General features: G+C 53.0%; 2 protein-coding genes across 3 annotated transcripts in view; one reads left to right on the forward strand and one right to left on the reverse strand.

Annotated features, from left to right (window-relative positions):
• Positions 1 to 17,761, reverse strand: part of IFT172 (intraflagellar transport 172) — a 40,284-nt gene extending 22,523 nt beyond the window's left edge. The window contains exons 1-21 of the mRNA XM_079298156.1: positions 17,636 to 17,761; positions 16,300 to 16,443; positions 16,118 to 16,230; positions 15,623 to 15,662; positions 12,988 to 13,053; positions 12,549 to 12,628; positions 11,296 to 11,383; positions 10,257 to 10,471; positions 10,046 to 10,169; positions 8,719 to 8,814; positions 7,956 to 8,117; positions 6,208 to 6,261; positions 5,581 to 5,684; positions 4,920 to 5,005; positions 4,331 to 4,443; positions 2,825 to 2,992; positions 2,363 to 2,499; positions 1,417 to 1,524; positions 823 to 907; positions 424 to 516; positions 26 to 103 (exon numbers count right to left, since the gene is read on the reverse strand). Of these exons, the coding sequence (XP_079154282.1) occupies positions 26 to 103; positions 424 to 516; positions 823 to 907; positions 1,417 to 1,524; positions 2,363 to 2,499; positions 2,825 to 2,992; positions 4,331 to 4,443; positions 4,920 to 5,005; positions 5,581 to 5,684; positions 6,208 to 6,261; positions 7,956 to 8,117; positions 8,719 to 8,814; positions 10,046 to 10,169; positions 10,257 to 10,471; positions 11,296 to 11,383; positions 12,549 to 12,628; positions 12,988 to 13,053; positions 15,623 to 15,662; positions 16,118 to 16,230; positions 16,300 to 16,443; positions 17,636 to 17,674 (2,193 nt within the window). The 5' untranslated portion in view covers positions 17,675 to 17,761. The remainder of the gene's footprint in view (positions 1 to 25; positions 104 to 423; positions 517 to 822; positions 908 to 1,416; positions 1,525 to 2,362; positions 2,500 to 2,824; positions 2,993 to 4,330; positions 4,444 to 4,919; positions 5,006 to 5,580; positions 5,685 to 6,207; positions 6,262 to 7,955; positions 8,118 to 8,718; positions 8,815 to 10,045; positions 10,170 to 10,256; positions 10,472 to 11,295; positions 11,384 to 12,548; positions 12,629 to 12,987; positions 13,054 to 15,622; positions 15,663 to 16,117; positions 16,231 to 16,299; positions 16,444 to 17,635) is intronic.
• Positions 17,762 to 17,818: 57 nt separating this feature from the next.
• On the forward strand, positions 17,819 to 24,747 carry LOC306798818 (low density lipoprotein receptor adapter protein 1-like). Of its 2 annotated transcripts, none has more exons than XM_079299094.1 (9): positions 17,819 to 17,978; positions 19,467 to 19,609; positions 20,112 to 20,224; positions 21,139 to 21,253; positions 21,626 to 21,698; positions 22,127 to 22,239; positions 23,090 to 23,145; positions 23,983 to 24,023; positions 24,186 to 24,747. In XM_079299094.1, the coding sequence occupies exons 1-9, from the start codon at positions 17,894 to 17,896 to the stop codon at positions 24,326 to 24,328; spliced, it is 882 nt and encodes a 293-aa protein (XP_079155220.1). In that variant the 5' UTR covers positions 17,819 to 17,893; the 3' UTR covers positions 24,329 to 24,747. The 2 variants fall into 2 exon arrangements, with proteins under 2 accessions (XP_079155220.1, XP_079155221.1); XM_079299095.1 differs by having other exon boundaries at positions 23,986 to 24,023.
• The last annotated feature ends 2,251 nt before the right edge of the window (positions 24,748 to 26,998 follow it).

The following is a 26,998-nucleotide window of genomic DNA, read 5'->3' on the forward strand; positions in this document are numbered from 1 at the left end:
CAGCCTATAGCCCAGTGCTCTGTACCTTGGCCTTGGCCACCACGATGCATTCATCCCACATGTGCAGCTCCTGGTACATGCCCATGGCCTCCTCTGTGGCATTCTGTGTTGGAAAGGAAAGCATCAACCCCAAGGCTCAAGGTTAGGAGCAGACACATTTCCATGGAGCTACACAGAAGGCAGGGTTAGATGTGCATGGAACACTTGAAAAAGTGTACTGTCTCCTTTCCTGGGGTACACGTCCTCCCTCACACCCTTCATGTATCTCAGGGGAACCCTACACCTCACAACAAGGAATACCTTTCTACTTCATGGACAATTCTCCTAGGAACAAGCAGCATCTTCCTCTGCTCACAGCACTGGGCACACACCTCCCACCCAGAAATGGCACAGAATCGTTTCCACTCCTGCTCCTTCCCTCACCTGCTCCAGGAAGATCATCTCTGCCAGCTTGTAGTTCTTGTCCAGCATGGCCAAGCGCGCCCGCACCAGGTAATGCTCCGTGCCATCCCCACCCTGCAGACAACAGCAAGCCAGGTGGCTGGGGGAAGGAAGAGGCTCTAGGATGGAACATGGAGGGGACTGCAGGTGGAGGCCAGGCCATTACAGAAACAAAAGACAGTCGAGAATCACAGCAGGGACAGTTTAAAATGGCCAGCCTTGAGAGGCACCTGGCAGCTGTGGATGGAAGACAATGTCAGCAGTTTCTGCATGAGGAACTGTCTGTAGCATGGCACTGGTGAGCAAGGGCACAGGAGATAATGTGCATGCCAGTGTTTAGAGGAAAACTGCTGCCCTGCAGAGCAGGAAAGTTTGACTTACATGCTCCTGAGCTGCCTGGTCAGCAATGACATTGGTCTCATGCAGAAATCGAGCCTTTGCCATGTTTCCCAGAGCTGCAAAGCACCTGGAAAATGCAAAGCAGTCAGTTGATAACCAGGTTTTGTTTCCCACTTTTGGTCCAAGATAAGAAAATAAGAAACTGGGCAGCAGACTCAGCTCAGCAATGGGAGAGGTGGGTAGCCCTACTTTAAGAGAAGGATTTTGCCAAGACCTATGTTCAGGTATGCCCTCTAGCCCTGCTCCATGGGGGAATCCAGGAACATGGCCAAGGCTCATGTTTCCCCTGCCTAGGCTTCAGCAATTCCTCAAGCTTGTCCATGTCTGCCAGCTCTCTGAGTCCTTGCTACCATCTAGAAAATCTGTGCTGCAGGGAGAGGTGTTCCCACCCCTGGCTCTGGCATCACCACTGGGATGAAAAGGCAAAGTCGTGGCCTGGAGTAGAGAACACCTAAGTCTCCAACACAGTGAATATTCCAGACCACACACAGAGCCACATCTTTAGCTGCACCCTGAGATTTCTGAGGCTTCTGAGATTCAGCAGAGAGCGTGTTGAAGCGTGGAGATGTGATGTACCTCTCTGCAATGTGCAGCTGTCTCGCTTCCAAAGCCAGTCTGCTGAGGGTCTTCCACATGGCTTCAGTCTCTGTGGACATTTCCAGTGTCTCCAAAAATGCAGTAGCCCTTGAGACAGAGAGATTTGCAGACTTTCAGTGACAATAGAGCTCTCTGAAGAAAATCCCAGACTGTGAGGCAGCAGCTTCCTAACCAGAACAGCAAACAAAGGCTGCTGGGTGTGCCCAGCTCTGAAGAAGACAGTAACACAGAGTCTGACAGAGCAGGGGAAAATTCAGACATCTAGGTTATTCCTGCCTGGGCTAAGGTACTTAGAGGCTGTAGCAGTGTGGGACAAATCTAAAGTGTTCTATCTGATACAAGTCCCTGCTGAGAAAGTCTCTGAAGACACAACAGAGCTATGAACACGTGAAGATTCCTCCCCTGGTCATTTTTAGAAGCCCTCTTAAGAGTGTCAGCAGCACCCAGCCATGATGTCTTGGGTTGAAAACCTGTCTTTCAAACCAAGAAATGTGACCACTTCAGGCAGTCAGTTTTAACTCTGCACAGCTCCTGGATGTTTCTGTAACACTGCTACCATCCCCTGGAAGGGCAGCAGTAAAAGCACCCAAGTACCACTTCACACTGGCTTCTCTGGAGACATTCTTATTCACTGCAATTAATTGACAACTACCTTCAGCAAAGCCCTGCTGGTGTCTGTGGGACCACACTGGTCAGCCTCTCCCTGAGCTTGAAACCATAAAGCTGCAAGGAGGCAAAAGCTGAAAAATCTCTCCTGAAGGACTCTGATGTTCATTACAGCCAGACCTGGCACCAGCAGCATGCTGAGAGCCTGAAGTTCACCTCTGGAAAGCTGTGCTGCTGTAGTTCATGCACTATTGATTCCCAGGTATTTGGCACATGGTATGAGCTACCTGCCATCCCCACTGGCATATCCAGCACTTACCTGTGATAATCCCCATCATCAATGGCAGTTCCAAACTCTATGAGGCCTTCATCCAGGGTGTAGGACACAGTGTTCACCCCTTCAGATACTATCACTTCAGTCTTTCCATCACTCCTTTCCAAGCCTATGATATCCCCCTAGAAAGGATACCAGCTGTCAATACCCCCCTGTTCATCTGAGGTATGTGGGGTTCCAGGGGTGTGAGGGCAGCACTGCAAAGCTCTGCCAGTCATGGCTCTCCTGAATGAACTCCCACTGAGCAGACTGAGCCATGAGGCAGCCCCTTGCTCCATCTTCTGCCAGCAATGTCTGGCCACAAGGGTGACAAATGAGCTCATACTTTGTCCACAGGAAACTAACAGTTCCCCTCTGTCCTCCTCCTGCCATATCATCCTTGCTACAGCCACACATGTGAGGAAGCAGAGGAAGAAACTGCAGGAGGCAATCAATCCAGAGCTGTACCTTCAGAGGAAACATGGTGACTCGCTCAGGAGCATCGATGTTGTACCAGATGCAGAGACTGTTCCTGTTCTGAGCAACCACCACGTCACTGCCCGGGACCCACTGCACGTAGGAGCAGTAGCTCAGAATGCTCGTCTTGGTGCTGCTCTCAATGTCATAGAGCTGCAGCTGCAGGTGAGACAACAGGCTCAGCTGGGCTGGGCTGCTAGCTCTCACAAACATCACAGGAATACCTGAGCAGGCATCTTGTAAACAGACATTGCCCATCAGAATCAGACTGCCAAGACACACATCCTAAAATCTCATATTTACACATTGCTTTTTAAACCCTTGCACCATTTTCAGCCACATGCTCTTGCCTCCCTCATGGCTTGGCACAGACATTTATAAACCAGAATATGCCTCGTGCTGCTTCAGCTCCCTCTCAGCTGCAGAGCTGGAACATGAAAATGGGCTCTGAAGTCCTTCAGGGAAACTAGAAACTAAGGGACCAAGAAGGGCCCTCCTCTGCAATTTTGGGCTGAACTCTCTTGTTACATCTCGTGAGATTTGTGGGACTCAGCTCTGGAGCTTGTCCATGCTGCTCTGGATGGCCCTGTCCTTCAGGTGTGTCATTCCACCCTCAGCTTGGTGCCATATGCAAGCTTGCTGAGAGTCTACTCAATCCCTTCACCTGTATCATTAAAGAAGATATAAAATAACAGTCCAAACACAGACCCCTGAGGGGCACTCACTCATCCCTCATGTCCACTGGGACTGAGCCACTGACCACTTTCCTCTGGGTGTAGATGCTCACCCAGCTCTTACCCAGCAAACAGTGCACATCAAACCCACCTCTCTCCAGTCTAAGAGAAGGATGCTGTGGGGGACTGTGTGAAAGGCTTTACAGACACCTAGCTGTTGATGAAATGACACCTACAGCCCTTCCCCTGTTACTGATGGAGTGTCTCCACCAGAGAAGGCCACTGGGCTGCTCAGGGAGGACTCACTGCTGGTGAAGCTGTGCTGGCTGGCCCCAATCACCTGCCCTGGCTGTCCTGAATCACCTTCTCTTCCCCATCTGCCTCAGCTCTGCTTCTAGGGGCAGCTGCTCCATGATCTTCCAAGCCCCAGGAGTTGAGACTATCAGGTCAAGTAGCTCCCAGGGTCCTCCTCCCTCCTCTTTTTAAAGATGGGTGCAATGCTTTCCTTTTTCCAGTCACTGAGGCTTCACCTGACTGACTTTCTGAATACCATAGACATATGTACCTCAGAAGGACCTATGATTTTCATTTTCAAGTGTGATGAGATGAAGGAAGATGTCTAGTAACTAAGTTGAGCATGAGCTGTGACTCAAGAATGCAACACTACCAGCTCAGGCAATCTGCACATGGTCAATCTTCCTCAAAGGAGCAGTAAGCAAAAACCTGAAGTGTTTCAGATGTGTTTCTCAGCTCCCTCCCTCCATTCCTTCCATGTCTGTCTCTACCTCCCCCCACACACATCCTCCTGAGATGCCTGCCTCACCCTCATCTTCTTGTCCCTGAAGAGCAGTTTGTGGCCTGTTTCATTCAGCTCCAGCCAATCAATCTTGCTGTCATGGCTGATCACACCAGCGTTGTAGCCACCAACAAGGTCCACTAGGAAAGGAAACAAAGGAAACAATGTCAGTACCTGATGTACCTCAGAGTGCTGAACATTCAGAGCTGTGCCAGGGCAATCAGATGCCTGGGACCTATTTAGGGCAAGGCCCTCAGCAAAGACACTGTGACATGAACACCAAAGAGAAGTGATGTTTTGTTTTGATGCCTTCCCAGCAGCAGCAACTCTCTCCACTGTCTGTGACATGCACAGCTCACGGGCAGGGCAGGCAGCACAGAGTCTGGTCCAGGACACTGTCACAGACACCCAGGCTGTGTCCAGGACAGGCAGCATCCTGCCAGGAGCACAGCCTGGTGTCCTGTGGACTGCTGCTAGGCAGAGGGAGTGCAAAGGGGAAATTCAAGAATCTGCAGCTTGGTAGAGGGAATGCAGAGAGGACCTTCAGGGATGTGCTGCCTGGCACAAAAAATGAAAAGGAATGAATGCAGGGAAAGGGAAGGAGGGTTACAATCACCTGTTGCTATAGTCTTGATGTCTACCAGGTAAGCCAGTTTCTTGTTCTCACCCACGCCTCGCTGCTGTCTCTCGTTGATACGGACACTGTGATTTGAAGGGATGATTGTGACCTTCACTGCTCTCAAAATTGACATTTGAATCACATACTCCCTCCCTGCCTTCCCTGCAGTTTCCACATGCCCAGTACCTATAGCTGCCTCAAGGGAGAACAAACCTGTCTGATCCATGGGTCCCCACCAAAGCTGCCCCTCTGGAGCAAGGGGTTCCCAATAACACAGTTACACTGCTCTGAGCAGCCCAGGATCCTCCCCTCTCCTCAATCACAACGTGGAGTATAGAACTTTAGAGGGACAGAGGAGGTCCTGCTGGCAACTGAGTCCCTAATGATGCCACACCAGGACCAGCTGGATGCAGAGTGACCTGAGAACATGCACAGGAGTCCCTGCTCAGCAACATGGCAGGCTGCACCATGCAGAGGAGAAACAGGCTCTTGTGCTTCCAAAACTTGACAGCCAGTAAACTGGCAACTAAACTGGTCACTGTGAGCAGGGGGTGTCTGGGGGGTGCATTCCACAATGTGGGACACTTGCAGAGTTATGTATCTTGAGCTCACTTTACTGAGCACCTGTGCTGGTTACACAGGCAGATGCAACCATTACCTGACCAGATGAGGGTTCACAAACTCTGTGCGGACAGACCCCAGAATGTCATTGCTTCCATATTCCACTAGAGTCAGCTCTCCAGCATTAAAAATCATGCAGACCTGGTGGGGAGAGGGGAATACACTTTTACAGTAAAGTGACAGAAATACTCACATCTGGCAGTGAGGGGTAGAGGAAAGAACTCTGCTGCACACAAATCGAAATTTAAATACTCTGGGTTGACTAAAGAGCAGTTCTCATCTTCCTGTTGTGATTGATAGCTCTTCCTCAAGGCTGAGGATTTTAACTGTGGGTTAACTATCAGTCCTGCAGGAGTCAAGCTCTCCCCATGACAGCTGTAGTCTGTCAACAACCTTTCTGGCCATTGCTCTTCTATTACTTCTCTGTCCTTCAGGGTTATGATTTACATAACTTGTCAGTCCATACACGAAGTTTCCTCTGTGCCTGACATGTGCAAAAGGCAAGTACAGGGAAGAAGCAGATTGGGATCTGCATGAAGAAGCTAAATCCATGAAACTGCTGAGAAACAGGTGACATGCAGACATGCAGGTGACATTTTTCTTGCTGGTGCACACACAGCTTTACACTCCATTCATGGGGAGCATTCTGTCCCATCCCACTTACGTTCTCATTGTCAAAGAAGAATTTCTCATTCCCCCCAGATCCGTTCCAGGCCACCTGCAAAGCAATGGCACAGGGTGAAGCTGACAGGCTGACCAGGACCAGTCTGCACATGATGGGGTCCACTGTCCAGCTTTTGGCTCCCACAACAGACAGCTTTACACTGCTCAAGGGATTGTGCTCCACACTTAAGCTGCCAACACTGGTTTTCAGTCATTCTCAGTCATTGCAAATTCCACACATTCCTCTCCTTTCTTTTGGCTCAGCTCAGACTCCAGCTCTCTTTGTATAGAATACTACTGCCTTCCAAACAAAAGGCCTTTATGTGATCAAGGTACTCCCTCTATGCTATCCTTCACAGGCCCTTCTCCACTTCTCCAGACAGCTTTATTACAAAAAGCACCCAAACAGCTCCTTTGCCTCTGTTAATCATAGGCACAGAATCACTGCTACCACTGGCAGGAGCAGAATCTCCTCACCTCATGTAGCTGAAACCCTTTTTCATTTAGGGTCATATTAGCAATGGCCGATCAGCATAGTGCCAGTGGGGGAACAGCTGATTGGAAATTTGAGTAGAGCACTGGATAATACAACAATTACTGTGGTAACACCAAACAAGTGGCCAGAGATGCAGAAAACTGAAAGCCAAGGCTGCAGCAGTCGTCTTCCCTCATGGAGTATGAACTCCAACTTACTGCCTCAAAGGAACTCCAGTGAGACAGCAAGAGAGCAAATGGACATCTCACAGCCTTGCTCTTTCTGAGGAGTACAGCTGGGCAATCCAAAGAAAAACTGTGCAGTAAGATGTAGAGAAACCTAGGAGCTTTATTCTGGCCAAATTCTCAGTTGTATTACCAAGTATCAGCATTCTCCAGTGCAAATCTCCAGTCAGAGCTCCTGCTCCAAGAGAGATTGATTAGCCCACCATCAGTCTGATTAAAGATATGAGACACCTTTGTAAACAAAGCAAATATGTCCTCGAAGCCTATGCAATGCTGTTAGCAGACATTAGACTATTGCCCACATTCTCCAGGCTCAGAATGTGGGCTCAGCACTCAGGGCACGGTGAGGCTCAGGGGATGGATAATTTTGTGTGAATTGTCTGGTACCAGAAATGGCACTGACATAAGCTGTGGGATGCAGTCATGAATTGTTTCCTGATGACTTTTTATTTTGTTTTTTTTTAAACACACTAAGATTTGTACATTCACATCTGGAATGTATATATGCAAAATATCCAGATGTGGGCTTCCAAGTACAAGAAAGACTGATAAACTGGAGCAAGTTCAGCACACTGCCATCAAGATGGTTGGGAGTGAAGCACTAACACTGTGAAGAGAGGCTGAAGGAATTTGGCTTCTTCAGCTTGGAGAAGGGAAGGCTTAGGGAACCTCTAATACAGTGAGGCCAGGATTTTTTTGGCAGATGCAGAGTGAAAGGATGAAAATCAGTCCTAAAACAGCAGTTGAAATACTAAGAAGACTTAGGAAAATGGCTTTCTTTCATGAGTACAGTAAAGCTTTGGAACAGAGGATTAGAGAAATTGTGGGACCTGAGCAACAACATCTGAATTTAATATCAACCCTCCTCTGGGCAGTAAGTTTGGTAAGAGACCTCCCAAGGCCTCTTCCAACCTGAATTATTCTAGGATTCTTTGAAAATCGAGGCATTGTTCCCATGCAGAAATCATATCCTCTGAGTTATGAAGATTAGCACTTGACACTGCAGAAATGCCACTGATTTTCCAGTACCTCACTGAGCTTGTTGGAGCTGATATCACCCAGCAGCAACGTGTCTGAGGTATGGGCCACCAGGTACCTGTCCTTCCCCAGGATCTTCACCTCATCAATCTCATAACCATACTGGGATTTCAACGCAAGTCGAGTTCCTGTTGAGAGGTTCTTCACAATGGCCTAGACAAAGTGAGAAAAAGCAGTATGAGGTCATGCACAGAGAAACAGTGCAGACTTCTTGTCCCATGGAAGATTAGGCAACAGAAGATACTAGATATCCCCTCACATCATTTCCCTCTGCCTCTGTACAAAACCCTACCATTCCTTTTGCTTGGGGTGACAGCTGTAGCAGACATATGGGGTTCTTGCTTTTGCCATTTAGAGGTTACTAGCCTAACTGGAGATCCACTCAGGTCCCCCAGGATAAGCCCCCTTTGAAGAGTCTGTAGTCTCCCCCCTGACTGCACAGGGTGCCCAGCCTGCCAGCTCACCCAGTGCCACATTCTGAACAAGGCAAATTTGCAGAAAATTAATCACTTCAGAAGTCTGCACTTGACATGGAGGCACCTCACAGAAATTCACAAGGTAGGAAATTAACTCCATGGTCTTTATCATGGAGCCAATTCTCACCCAACCTTAGCCCTGTCCCTGGCACATCCCCTGTGCTTTTCTCCACAAGCTAATATGAACAAACCACAGGTACAGAACTCCAAACATGTCTAGTTGTGGTAAACATCCCATTTCCATCAGGAATTTCATACCTCATTAGATATTCTCTTACCTGGCTTGGTCCCACATATGTAATTTCAAATTTATTTTTGTAAATGGTTCTGCGAAGGCAGCAGTCAAACTGTTCAACTCCTCCACACAGCGTACCCTGGGGCAAGAACACATCCTGTGGTCAGTGAACCCTAAGGAGAGACATTCCAGACCCTGCTCACATGAAGGGGATCAGAGGCCAACACAAACACCACTCCCAGCTGTTCTGGAAAACAAGGTTCAAGCACCCCACGCAGGGGAACCAGCCCTATTTTGACTTTCTTTAAACAACAGAAAGGTGCAGCCATCCTCAGAAAAATGGAGATTATCCAATGCTGACATGGATCTGGGATGGAGGAGGCAGGGTTAAAAACCACCTTTATCCTCATCTTCCCCATTATTTTTCTCAGTTTCCCACTTCTCCCTCTCCCAGCCTCCTAATCTCTCCTCCCTTCCAGAAGAATCCTTTCACCTTTATTTCCTTTTTTATAACATTCCCCATTCTTTCCACTGATCTTCTATCCCTTAGTCCCTTCCCCTTCTCTGAAAATATTTGTTCACATGTTCAGTAATTCTTGGTCTGAAAATATTCCAAGGATTTTAAGTGTTTTGAGTTAGTCAACTTACTACAGAAAATATGCAGAAAGAGAATTTAAAGAGGTTTAAAGAATTATTTGACTTTAGAGAAAGGCAGATGAAGGTTGATGGCTGAAGGCAGAAGAAAGAGAACTGAAAACACAGAGCAGCGAAACACAGAGTGTAATTAACAGGAGAGTTTGTATGCTGCTTCTCACAGGTGCCCAGAGGAAAGAGTGCTCCTGAGACTCTGGAGAAGCCGTGCTGACCTCACCAAGCTTCTGAGGAAAGAGAAGGGCTGCTGCAGCCACTGAGCCATCATACCAACAGCCACAAGGCTCCACAGCTTCACCTGCACACCCAGCCACAGCACGAGTCCCTGTGCAAGGTCCTGGCCCCAACATCTGCTCAGCACCCTGGTGACAGTGACCAGTGTGACCATGTCAGTGTGACCCTGTGCAAGGCTCCCTGAGCACACTGCTCTGCTCCCATGTGCTCCCATTGTCCTGGTGTGGCTGTGAGGGCTCAGCACCCCTGGTGACAGTGACCAGTGTGACCACAGCAGTGTGACCCCGTGCAAGGCTCCCTGAGCACACTGCTCTGCTGCCATGCACAAACACCCTGGTGTGGGTCTGAGGGCTCAGCACCCCTGGTGACAGTGATCAGTGTGACCTTGTGCAAGGCTCCCTGAGCACACTGCTCTGCTCCCACGTGCTCCCACGTGCTCCCATTTGTCCTGTGGGGCTGAGAGGGCTCGGCTGCCCGGTACGAACCGCGCAGATCCTCGAGCCATCCCTCTTCCAGGCCAGAGCAGTGATGGTGTAGAGCTGAGCCATTGCTTTGGGCCTGCCTTCCTCCCAGGCACTGCGGCGCGGGCTCCAGTTCAGCACCCGTAACCTGGGACACAGCACACAGAGACATTAACAATGTGCACGGTGACAGAGGAAGGACTAGCAGAGGAGAATTCTCCCGGGTACAGGGTACCTGTCATAGCTGCCAATAACAATGGACTGGCCGCTGGGACTGGTGGCTGCTGTGGTGAATTCCTTCTCTGATGAGTCCCGGCTGTAGTCAAAGGTTTGGATCACGCTGCCTTCCTTCCCATAAGCCACAATCTTCTTGTCACAGCCTGCAGCCACTATGCTGTTGGAAGCCCAGGCGAGGGCATAAGGAGGACAGGGATGCACTGCCAGCTTACCCTACAACAGACAAGAACACCCTGAACACGTGAATGGCCCCTTCTCCCAGCTGGCCTCTGTGCCCAGCTATCCCAGTGGGACCAGTATGGGACCTTCTGCAAAGCCCAGTTCACAGGGGCAGCTTTGTCTGCCTGCCTAGTCTGTAGGAAGACAGAAACCAGAACTGAGAGACGTATCCACTGTTACATTCATTTAACTATGTGAGAAGAATTCTAACACCACTAAGACTGATACCATTAACTAGACTGAGATTGAACTCCCAACACAGCAGAATATACATGGACCTTCATCATGGCAGAGAGCATCCATGCTCAAACTTCAGCTGGAGACACAAGACCTGAGAGCAGCACCCCCTACACCACAGCTTGAAGAACAGAGAGACTCCTGGCACAGAGGAGTGGGGGGCTCAGGAGAAATGCTGGGTGTCCAAGCACAAAATGTGACCCAGAGATTCTACATTAGCTGTAGTAACTACACACTACTTAGTGTGGAGACAACAGTAGCCACTCCATGGAATCCTACCTCTTTGAGCATCGTTCTCCTGGACACTTAAATATCAGATCTTTCCAGACACCTGAAGAGCCTTATGCCTCATACACAAAAACATGAAGTCTCCCCTTACCATTGCCCTCAGTGTATTCCAAAGCATCTAGTCACTGTTCTGCCTCCTTTGATGCTTCCCAAAACCTTTGCTAGCAAGCACAGCCTGCAGCTCCTCTCCAGACTTCCACTCCCTCCACAGCCTGATCCCTTTCCAGAGTTCTGGAGCTGGGAAGCAGGCTGTGCAAATAGGATGCTGCTGACTGAAGAAGGATCTCTGATACCTGTGATTCACCTGAGCCCTCATCATCGAAGAAGAAGCGCACTATGGTTCCATCTGCATGGCCAGACAGGATTCCCCGCCCCGACACACTGCAGAAAAACACAGACAGGATGATGCAGTGCTACTGCAAAACTTGCACCTGTATCCTCATATCCCTGCCCAGAGCAGCCACTCCCACGGTCATGGTTGATGTTCCTCATCAAATGCACATTCCCCAAAGACAAGAAAAATATTGAGTACCTGTGCCAGTGTCTGTAAAAAGAAAACAGACAAAAGAACCCAGAGTGGAAAGGAGAGTGACCAGCTCAATGTCTTCATAGTGTAATGTCACAATAAACAAATTCCTGTATTTTCTGTACTAAAACCCAGAAGCTAAGTGACCTTCAGTGGAATAATGACTCTGTTCACATGTGCTTACAGCAATGTGTATCAAACAGCTCTTGCACTGGAATTGTTCCAGAAGTCAGGCTGGGTATTATGATACTGGGAATCCCCAAGAGAAACACAATGTAGGCAAAACACACCTGGGCAAAAACTCCAGGCCTAAGTCCATTCTTAATAGCATTGATGTCTGGTAATTCTGGACATAAGCAGGGAGAAGAGAGCAAAGAAGAAGAAACAGGCTGAAAATCATGTACCCAGAGAAACACTTTTTAATGAAGATTAGAAGATTCAAGAACAGAATACAAATTCTACAAACACCACAGCAATCCAGAAGTCATGCATCTGTCACCAGAATGACAGTGAAAATTCCACTCCTAGGACCATGACACATCTAAATTTTTAGGTAAAGAATACTGAAGTAGTTAAAATGAAATCTTATTAATGAAAATAATTTTAAATTGCACTTTATGGTTATTTTCCTAATTACAGCCTTGTCAAAGGCTTTATCTGGCAGAATGTTCTTACTTTTCTTATCCCTTAAACACAAATAATTTTAGTTATTAGTTAGATGAAGCTGACAAATGTAATCCTTATAAAGTCACATACTCAAATACATTGATGTATGTAAGTAAGCTCGTGGAGACATTCACCCTCAGCTGTGTTTGAAGAACAACCAGACTGCCCATGTGGCACAGCCAGGTACCAGATTTTGGGAAGGAATTCCTTCTGGACAGCACAGTATGTCATTATCTTGACAAGTAAGTGACAGCAAAAGGACACTGGCAAGCTGCCACACTGGCCTGTTATGCCAAGCCAGCAGCAGGTGAGACTGAGCCAAAGCAGGGCAGGCCAAAGCAATGCCATACTCACTTGGAAGTCAGTGAGACCACGTAGGAATCTGTCCCATAAATGGTGGAAGACTTGTTGTTCTTTGTGTTTGCTAAACGAACCTGAGAAACAGAAAATGATCAGTGTTGCTTTTGTCTGTAGAATGTGGACCTCCCCCAGTGTGACATTCCTAGAGGTTTCCCAGCTCACTACCAGGGTAAGGAATCACAGGAAGCTCATTGCTTCCAGTAGGTTATAGAAGTGGAGAAGTTGGAGTCACATTTCCACATAGGTTTGGAGAAAGATCCAAAAGATCCAGTAGAACCTCCAGGAACTAACTGGGAACCAGAACATTCAAGTCCACAGTGCAACCCCTCTGTTGCTCTCACTGTGGCACCCAGTGATGGCTCTTACCTCCCAGCCCAGCCCCTTGCAGACCCAGCAAGGCAAAGAAAGTCATTCAAGTAACAAGTTTCTCTACCTTTCCTTCAGCAAGACCAAAGACAATGACATTCTCTGCTGGCCACAATAAGCAGGTCACAGCACTCTGCAAAGGAGGAGGTAAAAAGAGAGGTAAGAACTCCACCCTACTCAGCTTCCTGCCCCATTGCCACATAAATCAGCTCATGAACAGACACTACTCAGGCAGGAGAGATGAGGCATTTGGACAGGCCTTACTGTAGCTGAAGATACTGGATAGGCAAACATTTTGTCCAGTGTTCTTTGCTGGACAAAGCTGAGGAAACTGGACAAGCAGTTGAAGATATTGGACTTACTCCATGCTGAAGCCTGTAACAGGTAACAGTGAGCTGGGGCAAATTGAGCTCAGGAGGACAATGGGAGGGCAACAAAGTTCCACAGATGTGTTCAGTTTGGAGCCCTTTTGAGAGTATTACTGAGCAGGTGCTTGGCTTGCCACATGCTATAGGTGAATGCACAAAATCATGGCTGTTTTAAAAGGCTTTTTGCAACAAGTATACAATATAAAAATAATTTCACTGTGACAACTTCTCTATTAGCTAAGAGAATATTTGTCTGTTGGATCTCTATTTGGTGGATAAAAAATAGTCTTTAATTTTTCATTGATGTATAAGACAGTTATTAGATGCTATCAAGTAGGTCAGGCAGAAACAGGTTCATTAAATCCAAACCAAAGGTATTCTCAAAATCTGAGGTGGGGCCAGAATGAATAAAGCTGACCACAAAACCCAACTGTAAGAGAGGACCAAGAAAGTTTATGAAAGCACTTCACACCTACCCTGCAGAATTGTAGGCAGTAAGAAGGCTGGTGCTTGGCACTGTGCCTCCAGCACCAGCCTCACTGTCTCTCTCTCCCATTTTAAGCATGTGAGACTGCTTAAGATACATATACACCCTCATTTCTTCATCTTATCTTCCATCCCTGCTCTGATCATTCATGTCAGCAAACACAGCTACAATGAGACAACAAAATGTCCAAAGGGAACCAAACTGTTCATAATTTAAATGTCCAACCAATGACTAAGACCCATTTCCATTACACCTGTTTCCCAGGAATTTGTGTTTCCCTTACTATCTGTCAGACTCTTGTTTTCCACTCTAAGACAAGAAAAGCTTGGGAACAAGCCTCACACAGTGGTGATGTGCCCATTGTTTGTCCCCCTGGCCCTCAGCAGGAGGCTTGGCTTGCCAGTGTGACCACACACCGTGGTCACTGTGTGTCTAAGAGGGCCCAGTGGCAGGAGAGAGAAAGGGAGATCTATAAATGATCTCTCATACTGACTGAACATCTCAAAAATTTGTAAACAACAATATGTAGTTACAGGAGAAAGCCAAACACAGTGGTATAATTCCAGACATACAGTGCCAGAAAAAAGAAAGTATTTATTGTGTTACAAATGGTAGAAAAGGCATGGGAAAATGAGAGAATGAGTGAAAAAATTACAGAATTTCTACATTAAAAATACAAAAATCTGTTCATGTGCCATGCACAGCATCTAAACTCGTGAGAGGCGAGCAGGCCCCCAGCAGGCTGGCAGCTGGAGGGACAGGCTGCAAGCAGCACACAAAGAAAGAGCTCTCCAGGAAGGCTAAAGGTGCCACAGCTGGGACAGCCACCCTGATGAGGAAAGGGACAAATGCACACCAAGCCCCTGCTGCTCTCTTCTCCCCATGACACTCTATTCCCACAGCCACTCAGCACATGAGCTCAACCACAGAGAAACAGGGGCTGACCAGCAGCTTTCCTGCAGAGACACAGAACTCCCTGGGCTCCCTGGAGTGCCTGGCCATGGCCAGATGTGAGCTTTCAATCCAGAGGCTGAGGCTGCCCTTCACCTGAGACACAGCCTCAGAAAGCCTGGCACACAGACTCCAGCAACTCCAGCAGGAGCACCTCTGTCTACGTCTTCTGGGGATTTGGACACGAGGGAAGATTCCTCAGACACAGAGAACATGGGCTGATGGCACTTGCCTGAATAGCCTGGGGCATCTGCTGGACTTTTGCCTCCAAAGGCAGAAGTAGTCAGTGCACTATATTTTCTCACTCTGATGGCTTTCTGTGCAAGGAATTCATAACCTCTGGCTTTCCCAGACAGATCTCAGGGCAAGCCTTGGCAAACACCTACTGGGCAGACTGCTCTCTGACACAGGCTGGCAGAGCCAGAGCAGCAGAACACAAAGGTGGCCAAGGAGCAGATCTGACAGAAATCACAAACCTGCGGCAACTGAGCATGTGGAAATCGCACAGTTTGGATTCTGCACAATTTATGTTTTGTTTAATAAGGCATCTTGGAGTTCAGAGTGGCAAATGTGTAAAAAATAGTTGGGCTGTGAGTGTCTCATAGTTTCCCTTTCAATTCCCTTAAAATGGACTGTCCACTGATGCCTAAAGTAGTCCATAAAATTTTGTAAGCAATTGTACTGATCATTCAACAATTTACTCTGTTCTACCCGGGCACTAGGACACCTCTGAAGCTTGATGAGCAATATGTGCCTCAGAATTCAGAGATTCTCTCAGGATCTTTAAAGGTCAAGTACAGTTTGGCCAAGTACACCAGCGAGCATGAGCAGACCTCTCATTGTCATTTCCTACATATGCTAGAGAAAATGGAGTCAAACAGCAGTCTGGGTCTCACCGTTTGGATGAATTTGTTGCATATCACCTTCTTGTCACCCCTGAAGAAAAATATAAACAAAAATTACTATCAGCAACACTACACATTCTGGTCACCTTACAGGTTATAAGCAGTCTGGTTTGATATTGCAAAACACAGACCCCTGAAGTTTTGTGTGCTGCTAGTCTATCACGAGTTTAGGAAAAAATCAAAACGACCCCCAGCTTCTGAGCTTCCAAAATTCTGGTGAACTGCCTTTCTTAGTGCCATTAGCACAACTTCTGGCAACAAATGAGGCTGCAGCGGGCAGGTGTGTGCCATGGCTCCACAACTGGAGGATGCAAACACAGGCTCCAGCTAGCTGCATGCACAGCCCGGGCTCCCGAGGACACCTCAGCTGCTGCTCCCCAGGCCACCCGTGGGACTCCCTGCAGGTCGGGCAATGAGCACTGCCGGGTGTGCCAGGGCTAAGGGGCCACGGCAGAACAGAGCGCGCCGGTCCCAGCGCGCACTCACCACTCCTCGCCGATCCTGTACACGTAGACAACGTTGTCCGTCTGCCCGATGGCCAGTTTGGTGGAGTCTGGAGAGAAGGCCATGCCTTTCACCGCGTAGCTCTTCCTGCCGTACTGCAGAGAGGGCAGTGTGACGCTGGGAATGCCGCGCGTCCCGGCGCCCGCGCCCGTGCCCCGGCTCACCTTGGCATCCGCCGGTTTGGTGGAGAACTTGTCCCGCCGCTCGCCCTGCTCGTCGTAGAGCAGCACCACGCGCTCCGCCGTGCACACGGCGAAACGGGCACTGCTGCTGGACCAGGCCATGCAGGTGACCCGCGCCGTGCCGTCCTGCGGGCACACGGCTCAGCGGGCACACACAGCTCAGGGGGCACACACAGCTCAGGGGGCACACGGCTCAGGGGGCACACGGCTCAGGGGGCACACACGGCTCAGCGGGCACACACAGCTCAGGGGGCACACGGCTCAGGGGGCACACACGGCTCAGCAGGCACACGGCTCAGCGGGCACACACAGCTCAGGGGCACACACAGTTCAGGGGGCACACACACAGCTCAGGGGGCACACGGCTCAGGGGGCACACACAGCTCAGGGGGCACACGGCTCAGGGGGCACACACAGCTCAGGGGGCACACACAGCTCAGGGGGCACACACAGCTCAGGGGGCACACGGCTCAGGGGGCACACACAGCTCAGGGGCACACACAGCTCAGCGGGCACACACGGCTCAGGGGGCACACACAGCTCAGGGGGCACACAGCTCAGGGGGCACACGGCTCAGGGGGCACACACGGCTCAGGGGGCACACACGGCTCAGGGGGCACACACGGCTCAGCGGGCACACACGGCTCAGCGGGCACACACAGCTCAGGGGGCACACACAGCTCAGTGGGCACACACAGCTCAGGGGGCACACACAGCTCAGGGGCACACACAGCTCAGGGGGCACACACAGCTCAGGGGGCACACGGCTCAGGGGGCACACACAGCTCAGGGGCACACACAGCTCAGGGGGCACACACAGCTCAGGGGCACACACACGGCTCAGGGGGCACACGGCTCAGGGGGCACACAGCTCAGGGGCACACACAGCTCAGGGGGCACACAGCTCAGGGGCACACACAGCTCAGGGGGCACACACAGCTCAGCGGGCACACACACAGCTCAGCGGGCACACAGCTCAGGGGGCACACGGCTCAGGGGGCACACACAGCTCAGGGGCACACACACAGCTCAGGGGGCACACACACAGCTCAGGGGGCACACACAGCTCAGGGGCTAGGCACACAGCAATCCCAGCGGGCACACAGCAATCCCAGCGGGCACACAGCAATCCCAGCGGGCACACAGCAATCCCCAGCGGGCACACGCAGCTCAGGGGCTGGGCACACACGGCTCAGCGGTCACACTACAGCCCCAGCATCGCCGCTACGCGCCCCAGCCCGGTAAGGGCCGCCCTCCCCTCCCCAGCCCGGCCCGGCCCGGCCCGGCCGCTCCCCGATCCCCCCCAGCCCGGCCCGACCTGCGGGGCCAGCAGGGTCCGCACATGGCGCAGCTGCATCGCTCCCCACGCCGGGCCCGGGCCCGGGATGACCCCACGGGGCCGGGATGGTCCCACAGGCCGCGCCGCCGCCGCCGCCGCCCGCCTCGCCCCGCCCCCGCTGCCGCGGCAACGCCGTCGCCTCCGCCGCGCTGACGCGAGCGCGTCGAGCCCGCGGGACCGGCGGCCCCGGTGCAGTGCGGGGACCGATCGGCTCGGCTGGCTCGATCCCGCTGCGCTATGGAGGCGCTGCGCGCGGCGGGGCGCGCCGTGCTGCGGAGCCCGCGCCTCGCCCGGCACGGCCTGGGGCTCCGCCGGCGGCGCAGTGAGTGCGGAGGGAGCGAGGGTCGGGGCCGGCGTCGCTCCGGGCGCGGAGCCCGCAGCTCGGCGCAGCCGGGGTCCGGCCGCTCCTGCTGCCGGGCAGGCTGCGGGCCTGGGGGGCGGCAGCGGCCGTGGGGGAGCCGGGCTAGGGAGGTGAAGGGGTCGGGCCGAAGGGGCCGGGGCGCTGCCGGCCGGGCGCTGCCGCTTCTCGCCCGGCCCTCCCTGTCCCGCCGCCCGGGCTGTCGCCTCCTGCCCCGCCTGTGGCTCGAGGCCGCCCGTGCCAGGCGCTGGAGCACGCTGCACCGCTCCTCGGGCCCCTGGGGCTGCCGCGCCCGGTGCTCCGTGAGTGTGCCGGGCCAGCCCGTGCTGCCCGCGGCCCGGCAGGCTCCGGGACCGCGGACACAGCCCTGGCGGCGTTTGGGGCTGGGCTGGACGCGGCTTGGAGCAGCCCGCTCTGGAGTAAGCTGTCCTTGCCCGCGGGAGTAAAACTGGATGAGCCTCAGGGTCCTTTCCCATCCAGACTGCACCATGATTTCATGACCCCGCGGGCACCCTGTGGCACAGGAGAGCCACGTCTGTCTGTTCTCAGTCAGCTGCCCAAGGCTTTGCTGCAGCACCAGCACTTGCCCTGGCAGCCCTGGTGTACACGGACTGTCCTCAGAGTCTGGAGTCACACAGGGTTCCGCTGCCCAGGGTGGAGGTCACTGCTACCTGCATGATGCCAGGCAGCCTCCCTGACAGCTGTCACTTGTGCAAGAGTATGCTGTGCAAATAAGGTCTCCTGATTTCCCTGTGGGTTCAGATTATTCCAATTATGAGTTAGACCCTTCTGCAAGTGTGCCAGTAATGTTCAGGGAGCAAATCCCAGGGAAGAGGTGAAAATAACCCTGAAAAGCATTAGCTTCGTGTGAGCAGTACATACCTTGGCAATTCCCATCTCTTCCTTAACAAAGCATCTCTGTGGTGCAATTACTTCCCAGTCACCTCAGCTTGGATCACAAGTGCTGACTAAGCTGCCCCTGCCCAGGCAGCCTGCTGCTGGAGATGAGATGCGAAGGGGTTTGGCTTTGCTTACACTGGGCCAGTCTGGGGAATTTGAGCTGAGCGTGGCAGTGAATGCTGCTGCTCTTCAGGTGTGCCAACAGCTCAGGTGGCTGAGATGAATGCACTACACAGAACATTTTGTTTGTAATGAAACAGATGAGCAGATGAGACCCAGGAACGCAAGGTTTCTGCAGACAGCAATGAGGGCTGCAGCATCCTCAGCCCTGTGCAGATATGCAGGAGCTGTCTGTGCTGACACAGCTTGGGCTTCCAGGGCTAGAGGGTGAGCTGCCCACTCCTGTTCCTGTTATGAGAGTGTCACAGAGCCAGGAGTGTCCTGCTGGGGACAGGGAGCAACACTGCTGCTGGGAGCCATGGGTGGGGTGGCTCTGCAGGACTAGCTGTGGGGCTGCTGGCACATGGCTTCTAAGGGCTTTTGTCTTTGCAGAGCTTCCTGAGAGCTGGGCTGATATGCAGGAGCCACTGCTTGAGGGGATGTGCTTCACCCTCAAGTATCTGGGCATGACTCTGGTGGAAAAGCCAAAAGGAGAAGACATGGCTGCTGCTGCCATCCGCAGGATCGTGGCCACGGTGAGAGGCAGTCCTGGGGCCCTCGGGTGCTGGGGTCAGAGCCCAGCCCCTGCCCTCCAGGAAGTGCCTGTGTCCTAGCCCTGAGTTCCAGTGGGGCACTGTGCCCTTTCCAAGAGGAGGGTGGTGTGCAGGAGGCTACTGGTGTCTACCTGTGTGCTGTCTTCCTGCTGGACAGCCCCAGCCCCCTGCTCCCACACCTGAACCTGGCTGGGAGCAGAGCTGTGCCTGCCATAGCACGGAGAGGAGGGTGAAGTACTGGGAGGGGTGGGCTCTGCCCCTTCCTGTCTGTGGGACAGGAGTGTGAACAGATTTGAAGAGTGTTCTGTGCAGGGCATGCCTGATGGCCAGGCTTTGCTGTCCCATCCTCACAGCAGGAGCCTTTGCAGCAAGTATCCAAGTGGGTGATGCTGTACAGAGTCTGCAGGGCTCCTTCCAGCAGGGCGGTGAGGTGAAGACCCTTGCCAGGTTTGCAGAGAGATTGCTGGTGTTTTTCCACTGCCAGGCACGGGTTGGAGCTCGCAAGTTTCAGAAGGTGATTCTGACAGTGTCTCCAAGGGGCATCTCACTGCAGGATGCAGACACTAAGGAGATGGTGGAGAACATCTCCATCTACAGGTGGGCATGTTGTGGGTGTGGGCTGGGTGTTCCCCAGCAGCCAGCTGGACTGATGGGAATTTGAGCAGCCAGGGAGGGCGAGCCTTCTGTCAGCAGTACCTTCAAGCTTAGGTCTTTCCTGGGCTCCCTGAGGCCTGTGCCCTCTCTGCTGTGCTCCCAGCACTGCCTGAGGCTGAGTGTAGGCAGGGTCCTGGATGGCCTTAAGTTCATCAGCCCATCCATCACCTCCCTGTTCCCTGCTTGTCTCGTCTGACATTCAGCAGGATTTTGAGGCTCTGGAAAGCCCCAGAGTTAGGGCAGGAGTGCATGCCTGTCTCCACTGCCATGGGAACACCCTTCTGGCTGCAGGGTGCCAGAAACTGCAGCTTACTTGAGTGGGCTAAAGGCAGTTAGTGTGAGAGTTGATGTTGATTTCTCTTCCTGCCCCTTGTCCTTTGGTTGGATGTCTGTGGGTGCTGGGTATGAGGGCACTTAAGTGTGCAGTCTGGTGGCTGGATGGGAAGCAGAGAGAGGACATCTCTTTGCTGCAAAATGTAAGTCTAAGCACCAGAGCTGATGTGCCAGGTCACACTATCCCTCTGGCTGACCTCCAGCTGTGTCCTTGGAGGCAATCACCCACCCTTCTGTGCTCCTCTTGTCCCAGTGCTTGAGTTCACACACTGGGTTGAGCTGGCCATCAGAAAACTACAAGACTCTCTGGATGGCACAGGAGGGAGTGCCTATGGATGCAGTGATCTCTTAGTTACTGCAGGTACCAGGCAGCCTCTGGCCCTCGCTGGGGGTTTGGGCTGCCTGGTCAGCTCAGGCAGGTGAAAGCCTCAGGTTGTCAGCAGTGCTTGCTGATGTGCTGGGAGTCCAGCAGAAGTCCCATGCCGATATCCTGGATTGTGCTGACAGCTCCTCTCTGCCCACAGGATCTCCTACTGCACAACAGACAAGCTGCAGAACAAAGTCTTTGCTTACGTTGCCCAGAGCCAGGAGAGCGGGGCACTGGAGTGCCACGCCTTCCTCTCACCCAAGAAGAAGATTGTAAGCACTTGCCTTCTGCTCTTGGCTCTGCAAGGTATGGGTGGGAGCAAGGGCCTGCTTTCTTTCCCTTCAGTGAGAGAAGGCCATTACCTCTGTGAACCTCAGCTGGATTTGGAGCTGGGGAGCAAGTGTGCTGCACAGGCAGGGAGTGAGCAAAGGGGGGTTCCTCCCAGCTCCTGAGGATCTGCTCTTTGGGGTGGCTGGCCCCCAGAGGCAGACAGACACAGAACTCAGCTCTGGCCTTCCATCTGTGTGTTCTGCAGAGAAAGGCAGCAAGGGGTGCTGGGGAGGTCTCAGATTTCATGGCAGTGGGGTTATCCTGGATTGAGGGCTCAGGTAGAAGCAGACATTCCCTTTCTTTCATGTGCACAGGCCCAGGCTGTTACTCTGACTGTGGCCCAGGCCTTTCAGATGGCACTGGATCTCTGGGAAGCAGCACATGCAGGTAGGAGGAATTTTTTAGATGTATCTCTCTGCATAGCTCTGGAATCAGTGTCTCTGGAGTGGGACCCTGTCCTGGGCTGTGTGGAATCCCCTCTTGGGGGACTCATGGCTTGCTGCCTGGCTGGTGAAACACACCAGGCAGGGAGAGTGTTGTCCTCATGGTTGTGTTCTTTGCCACTCCCCCATCTCTGGCTGGGGCGGGAGGTGTACCTGCTTTCTCTGCTGAACTGCTGTGCATTGCCTGAGCTGTAGCCCAGCTCAGGGCCTGGTGGTACCTGCCCATGAGCACTGACCCCTCTCCCGTGTTTGCACCTTCCTGTCAGCATAGCAGAGATTCCCTGCTCCTCTCCCACAATCTTGCCTGTGCATTCCCAGCTGGGCTTTCTGCAGGTTGCAGGCACTAACTCTGCTGCTTTTGCCCTGTCCCAGGCTCTAGGCAGGATCAGCCCCTTCACCCTTCATGTGTCTTGGAGAGCAGTGAGCCCGGCAGAGCCCGTGAGCCAGCCCCCCCAGGGAGTGCTCCCTTCACACAGCAGTTTGGGGTACAGTATGAGCGAGTCAGGCCCATGCCCAGGGCTGTCTGGAATTAGGGCAGGGACAGAGTGACCTCTGCAGCTCCCTGCTGCTGTCCTCCCAGAGCCCAGCTAACCCTGCACAGCCCCATGGCAGCCTGGTGTGAGGAGATGCACCGTGCTGTGTGGCTCACACAGCGGGTGCAGTCCTTGGTGTCTGTGCTCCAGGAGCTCTGCTGTCAGGCCCAGCACTGCTGCAGCCTCAGCCCTGCTCTGCTGGCCCCGTCACTGAGGGACCTGGGCTGCACACCTGGTTTCATGCTGGGGTGAGAGCTGCCTCTGAAGGAGAGGACCTTGGGCCATCATCCTGCCAGCCAGCACTGAGGCTCAGCTCAGCCCATCTGCACTGCACCTCCTGCATGGCCACAGCACTCGGAGCATTGTCACACTGCTCTCACTGTGTCCCTGTCTGGGACACCTTCTGGGTGCTTGGTCCTTGGCCTCATGCTTCCAGTGTGAGTCCAGCCTGGCAGTGCTTGGGGTTGTACCTGTGTGCAGCGTGCTCCTGGTAGTCTCTGCCTCCCCTCCAGCTGCAGGGTGTGCCCACCCACCACTGTCCCAGGGCAGAGGTGCACTGGGTCATTATCTCTCTAAGTGTGCTCCATGCTCACAGCTTATGTTTGGGGCTTTGCACCTGCAGGGGACATGGGTCGAGCTGTGGCCTGTGTGCCAAGCTCAGAGGGATCTGGCAGCCCAGCACTCTAAATTTCCCCAATGCTTGTTGGAAACCTTTGTAAATGTCTTGTGAAGCCTTGCTCCTGGCAGAGGCCTGCCCACACGATTAGATGTCATGGTGGGTTTTTGTTTGTTTGCTTGCCAGGAGGAGGAGGAGGAGGAGGAGGAGGAAGATGATAATGTCAGTCAGACCTTATCTGGGTAGGTGGTGAGCTGCTGCTTGTACTCAGGGATCTCTCTGATGAACCCTGTCTTGTTTCCTTCTCTGTGCCCCATGCAAGGGAGTTGCTTGGGCCATGGGCATGGTGGGATCATGGAGGAGAGCTGCATGGAACCAAGGGGGAAACTTCCTGGTGTTTGTCTGCTTCCATCAGCTGAGAGCTCAAGTGGACAAAAGGTCAAGTGCTCAAGGAGCAGAGCATGCAGTCCAGCTTTTGCAGCAGAGATATGGGGGACAGATGCTGACTCCCAGGATGCACCTAGAAATGTTTCTTACTCTGTTTCTGCCAGTCTTTGCTGAGGCCAGCCTGTCCAGACATGCCTCTCACGTGGGACTCAGTTGTCTTGGATGGAGTGCCTGGTCATGCTGGTTTCTGCGTGGACTAGGGCTGTGGACTGAGCTTGATGGTGACTGTCACCACTTGTGTGCTGGGGAGGAGCTGATGGAACAGTTCAGCAGCAGAGGATCAACCTGCAGGTGTGCAGAAGTGCAGGTGGTGCAGTGGTTGCATCATGGCTGTTCTCCCTGGCATTGGGCACCCAGCTTGGGTTGAGCCTGTGTCACCTGGGAACCAGTGTGTGCTCAGGCTGGAGCCCAGTGAAGCACCCCCCTTTGGACATGGGGCTCCTGATAGGAAGGAGATGCAGCTTTGCAATCTGGGGACAGGCTGGCTTGGGAAGAGGATTTGGTAGCAAGGGAGCTTAGGGCCTTCTGCACTGCTGCTGCTGTGCCATTCCTGCACGACAGGGTCATGAGCATGCCGTGGCTCTCAGGAGGCCGTGCTTGGGGTGTGATGGATGCTGTGTTCTCTTCTAAAGCAGCATGGAGGAGCTGGGGAGGGGAGCCCACAGCCCAGCAGGTAAGTTTCTTCAGTGCTGCATTGGCTCATTCCCCAACATGTCCTCTGTAAGGCAAGGGGGGGCTGATGCACACCCGGGAACATCTGCTTCCCCTCAGAGGCTGTGCTGGGCTCCCAGCCATACACCTTATGGTCCATGTCTTCCCTTCTCTCACTTTTCAGAACTAATACCTCTTGTGCCCCCATCAAGCTCTCCTACAGCACAGCTACTGTGCTACCGCCTGGGGCCACCCCCGGACAGCTGGATGGTGCTGGGAGGGGCTGGGGACTCCCCCAGCACTGGCCCCAAGACTGCCCTGGGCTAAGCCAAATCTCTGCAACAATGGACCAGCCACTCAGGATTCACCCTGTGCCTGCACCTGGGCCAGCCAGTGCCCGCCGCTGCCCTGGCACTGCCACCCGGCACGGGGCTCAGGCTGCAGCACTGCTCCTGTGCTGCGCCCCTGCATGAGCCACCTGCAGCTGCAGCTGCTCCCAGCCCGGGCCGGGGTCCCGCGCTGCTCGCTCTGCTCCTGCCAGGCCGTGCAGGACCACCCTGCCTGCTCTGAGCCTGCCTGACACAGGCACTGTGACCCTCAGGGAGCAACAGCTCTTGGCCTGGAGCAGTGCCTGATGAAGGCCTTGCCCCTGCTCTTCAGCCCCATACCCTCTCACAAGTGGAATGGCCTGGTTTTTAAAGGAAAGCTCTGCCTTTATAGAGAAATAAACTGAGTTTTTTACTGTTGTCATTTGGGTTTGAGTGCTGCACGGGCACCATGCATAAGCGTGCAGGGTGCTGTGTCTCCTACACTGCCTGTTGTGCCCCAAGCTCATGGAGCCTGGAACTCCCGCTCTTCCTTGGCTGTGAGCCCCGAGGGAGCAGTTCCTCCTTGTGCTGGGGGCTGCCAGGGCCCAGGCTGCCTCTGTGGCTTGGGAGGAGCAGGTTCAGGCTGTGCTGTGCTGGTGTCTTGAGCACCTGTGGATGTCACCTGCACTGGCAGGAGCTGATGCTGACCACACTGGGGCCAGGGCAGGCACAAGCCCTTGTGTGCCAGCTGCTCTGAAGTGTCTGTATCCTGCTGCACCCCAGCTGTGCCCTACAGAGGCAAGCCATGCACTTGGTTTCCTTCCCTAGATGGACCAGGGGAGGCTGCAGCATGTCTGGTTTCTTTGGCAAGTTTCTGGCTGTGCTCTGGCCAATCCTCTCACTGCTGGGCTCCTGCCACATCTGTGCACAGCTGCCCTTCTCAGGCTGGTGGCACTGACTGCCCAGCTGAGCACTGCAGCTGAGGTGGCAGGGCCAGTCTCAGCAAGAGCCATAGGCACTGGGAGGCCTTGGGTGCCATGGATCAGTCAGGAGCTGGGCACGGTTGTTTTCACTTCAGGTTTTGCACATGGAATGTAGTGTCACACCTTTTCTCCCTCAGCTGGGAGTGCAGAATGACTGAGGGTGAGCAGGTCACTGTCAGGCCCTCAGCTTCAGCACTAATCTCTGCACTTCCCTGCCCTCCTGCACTGCCATAGTCTGAGAAGTGGTGACTTTGGGTTTGGTTTGGTTTGGTTTTTGTTCAGTTTTGGTTTGGTTTTTTGTTTGTTTGTTTGGTTTGGTTTAGTTTTTTTGGTTCTTTTTTTGTTTGGTTTTGGTTTCGGTTTGTGTGTGTGTGTTTCTTTGGTTTTGTTTTTTTTGGTTGCTTGGTTTTTGGTTTTGTTTTTTTTTTTTTTTTTTTCAGAAAGAGTTTTTTTCTCAACAACACAACCTGATTTTGCATTTACTGTCAGACTTGTGTTCCTTTTTTATATTTGGTCAAAACCTCTGTATTTTGACTTTTTCTTGTGTCTTCCCTAGTTCCTCACCTCTGCTACACAGTCTGATCGAGTCTTTGTGTGTGCCTCTGGTCTAGCTAAAAATCTCATGATAGCAGGCATGTCTGCTATGACATTCAAGACAGAACTTCTAAATATTTTCCAGGGCACTAGAACATCCTTAAAACTTTTGTATTTCCCTGACAGTCCTAGTTTTTCTAACGTACCTCGTTAAAAAGAGCTAGCAGGCAGAACAAGGTGTTTGTGTCTCTGGAGCGGTGGCCGTGCTCCTGCAGCCCAGGTGACAGCCCAGCAGCAGTTGCATCCTCTGCCGTGGGGCTGTTGCCCCTCAGGTGCCCCCTCCCCACCTGAGCAGGGCGGCACAGGCCCTCTGGCCAGCAGCCTGTCAGGGTCAGACCTGTCCCCCCTGCTGGCGCTGCTGCTGGGGTGTCAGTGCCATGGGGCCATCCCGAGTGGGACAGCCTGCAGCAGCAGCAGGTCTCCCTCAGCGGCCAGAGGGCTGTGAGGTGACCATGGGGGACCTGAAGCTCTGCACAGCACATCTCCTGTGGGCCAGGACACATTCAAGCACTGGACACATATGCAGGCATGGACACACAGAGACCTGCAGCTCTGATGCTGCCTTTGAGCCAGGATGCTTTTATTGAAAAGACCCTGCCACAGGAGTTGCTTATCCTGTCCCTCCCCCGCCTAGTCCTGCAGCAGGAGCTGAGCAGCACCTGGAAGGAAAAGTCCTGAAAGTGCTTTAACTGGGTGATGTATTCCTGGAAGACACTGGATCCTGTGGTGCTTGAGTCCAGGGCTGCAGAGCCTGTCCGTGGCAGGCTGCAGAGCAGAGATGGAGGAAGAGCAGCAGCCAGGGCAGCAGGGAGCCTCCCTGTGTCACCCCATTCCCTCCAGCTGAGACCCTGCAGGCCTCACCGCATTGTCTCCTCCAGGCACTGCACTCAAAAAGTGCTGGGCAGCTTCCCTCAGCCAGCCTGAATGTGCCAGCACTGAGCCCTGCTGGGGACACAGCACGGCCACAACCATGCCCTGACACTGCCCGCTGCCTGCTGCCCACTGCCCACTGCCCGCTGCCAGCTGCCCCCTGCCCTATGCCAGCTGCCCGCTGCCCACTGCCAGCTGCCCCCTGCCCTATGCCAGCTGCCCGCTGCCCACTGCCCACTGCC

Source organism: Erithacus rubecula (assembly GCF_903797595.1).
Source record: "Erithacus rubecula genome assembly, chromosome: 2".
NCBI classification, from domain to species: Eukaryota; Metazoa; Chordata; class Aves; order Passeriformes; family Muscicapidae; genus Erithacus; species Erithacus rubecula.

Excerpts from the sequence above, each read along its gene's own strand:
- LOC306798818 (XM_079299094.1), top strand. The coding sequence starts at position 17,894 with ATGGAGGCGCTGCGCGCGGCGGGGCGCGCCGTGCTGCGGAGCCCGCGC. Across the intron at positions 19,610-20,111 it reads TCCGCAGGATCGTGGCCACG|GCACGGGTTGGAGCTCGCAA; the intron begins GTGAGAGGCAGT and ends TTCCACTGCCAG. Across the intron at positions 21,254-21,625 it reads TCTCACCCAAGAAGAAGATT|GCCCAGGCTGTTACTCTGAC; the intron begins GTAAGCACTTGC and ends TCATGTGCACAG.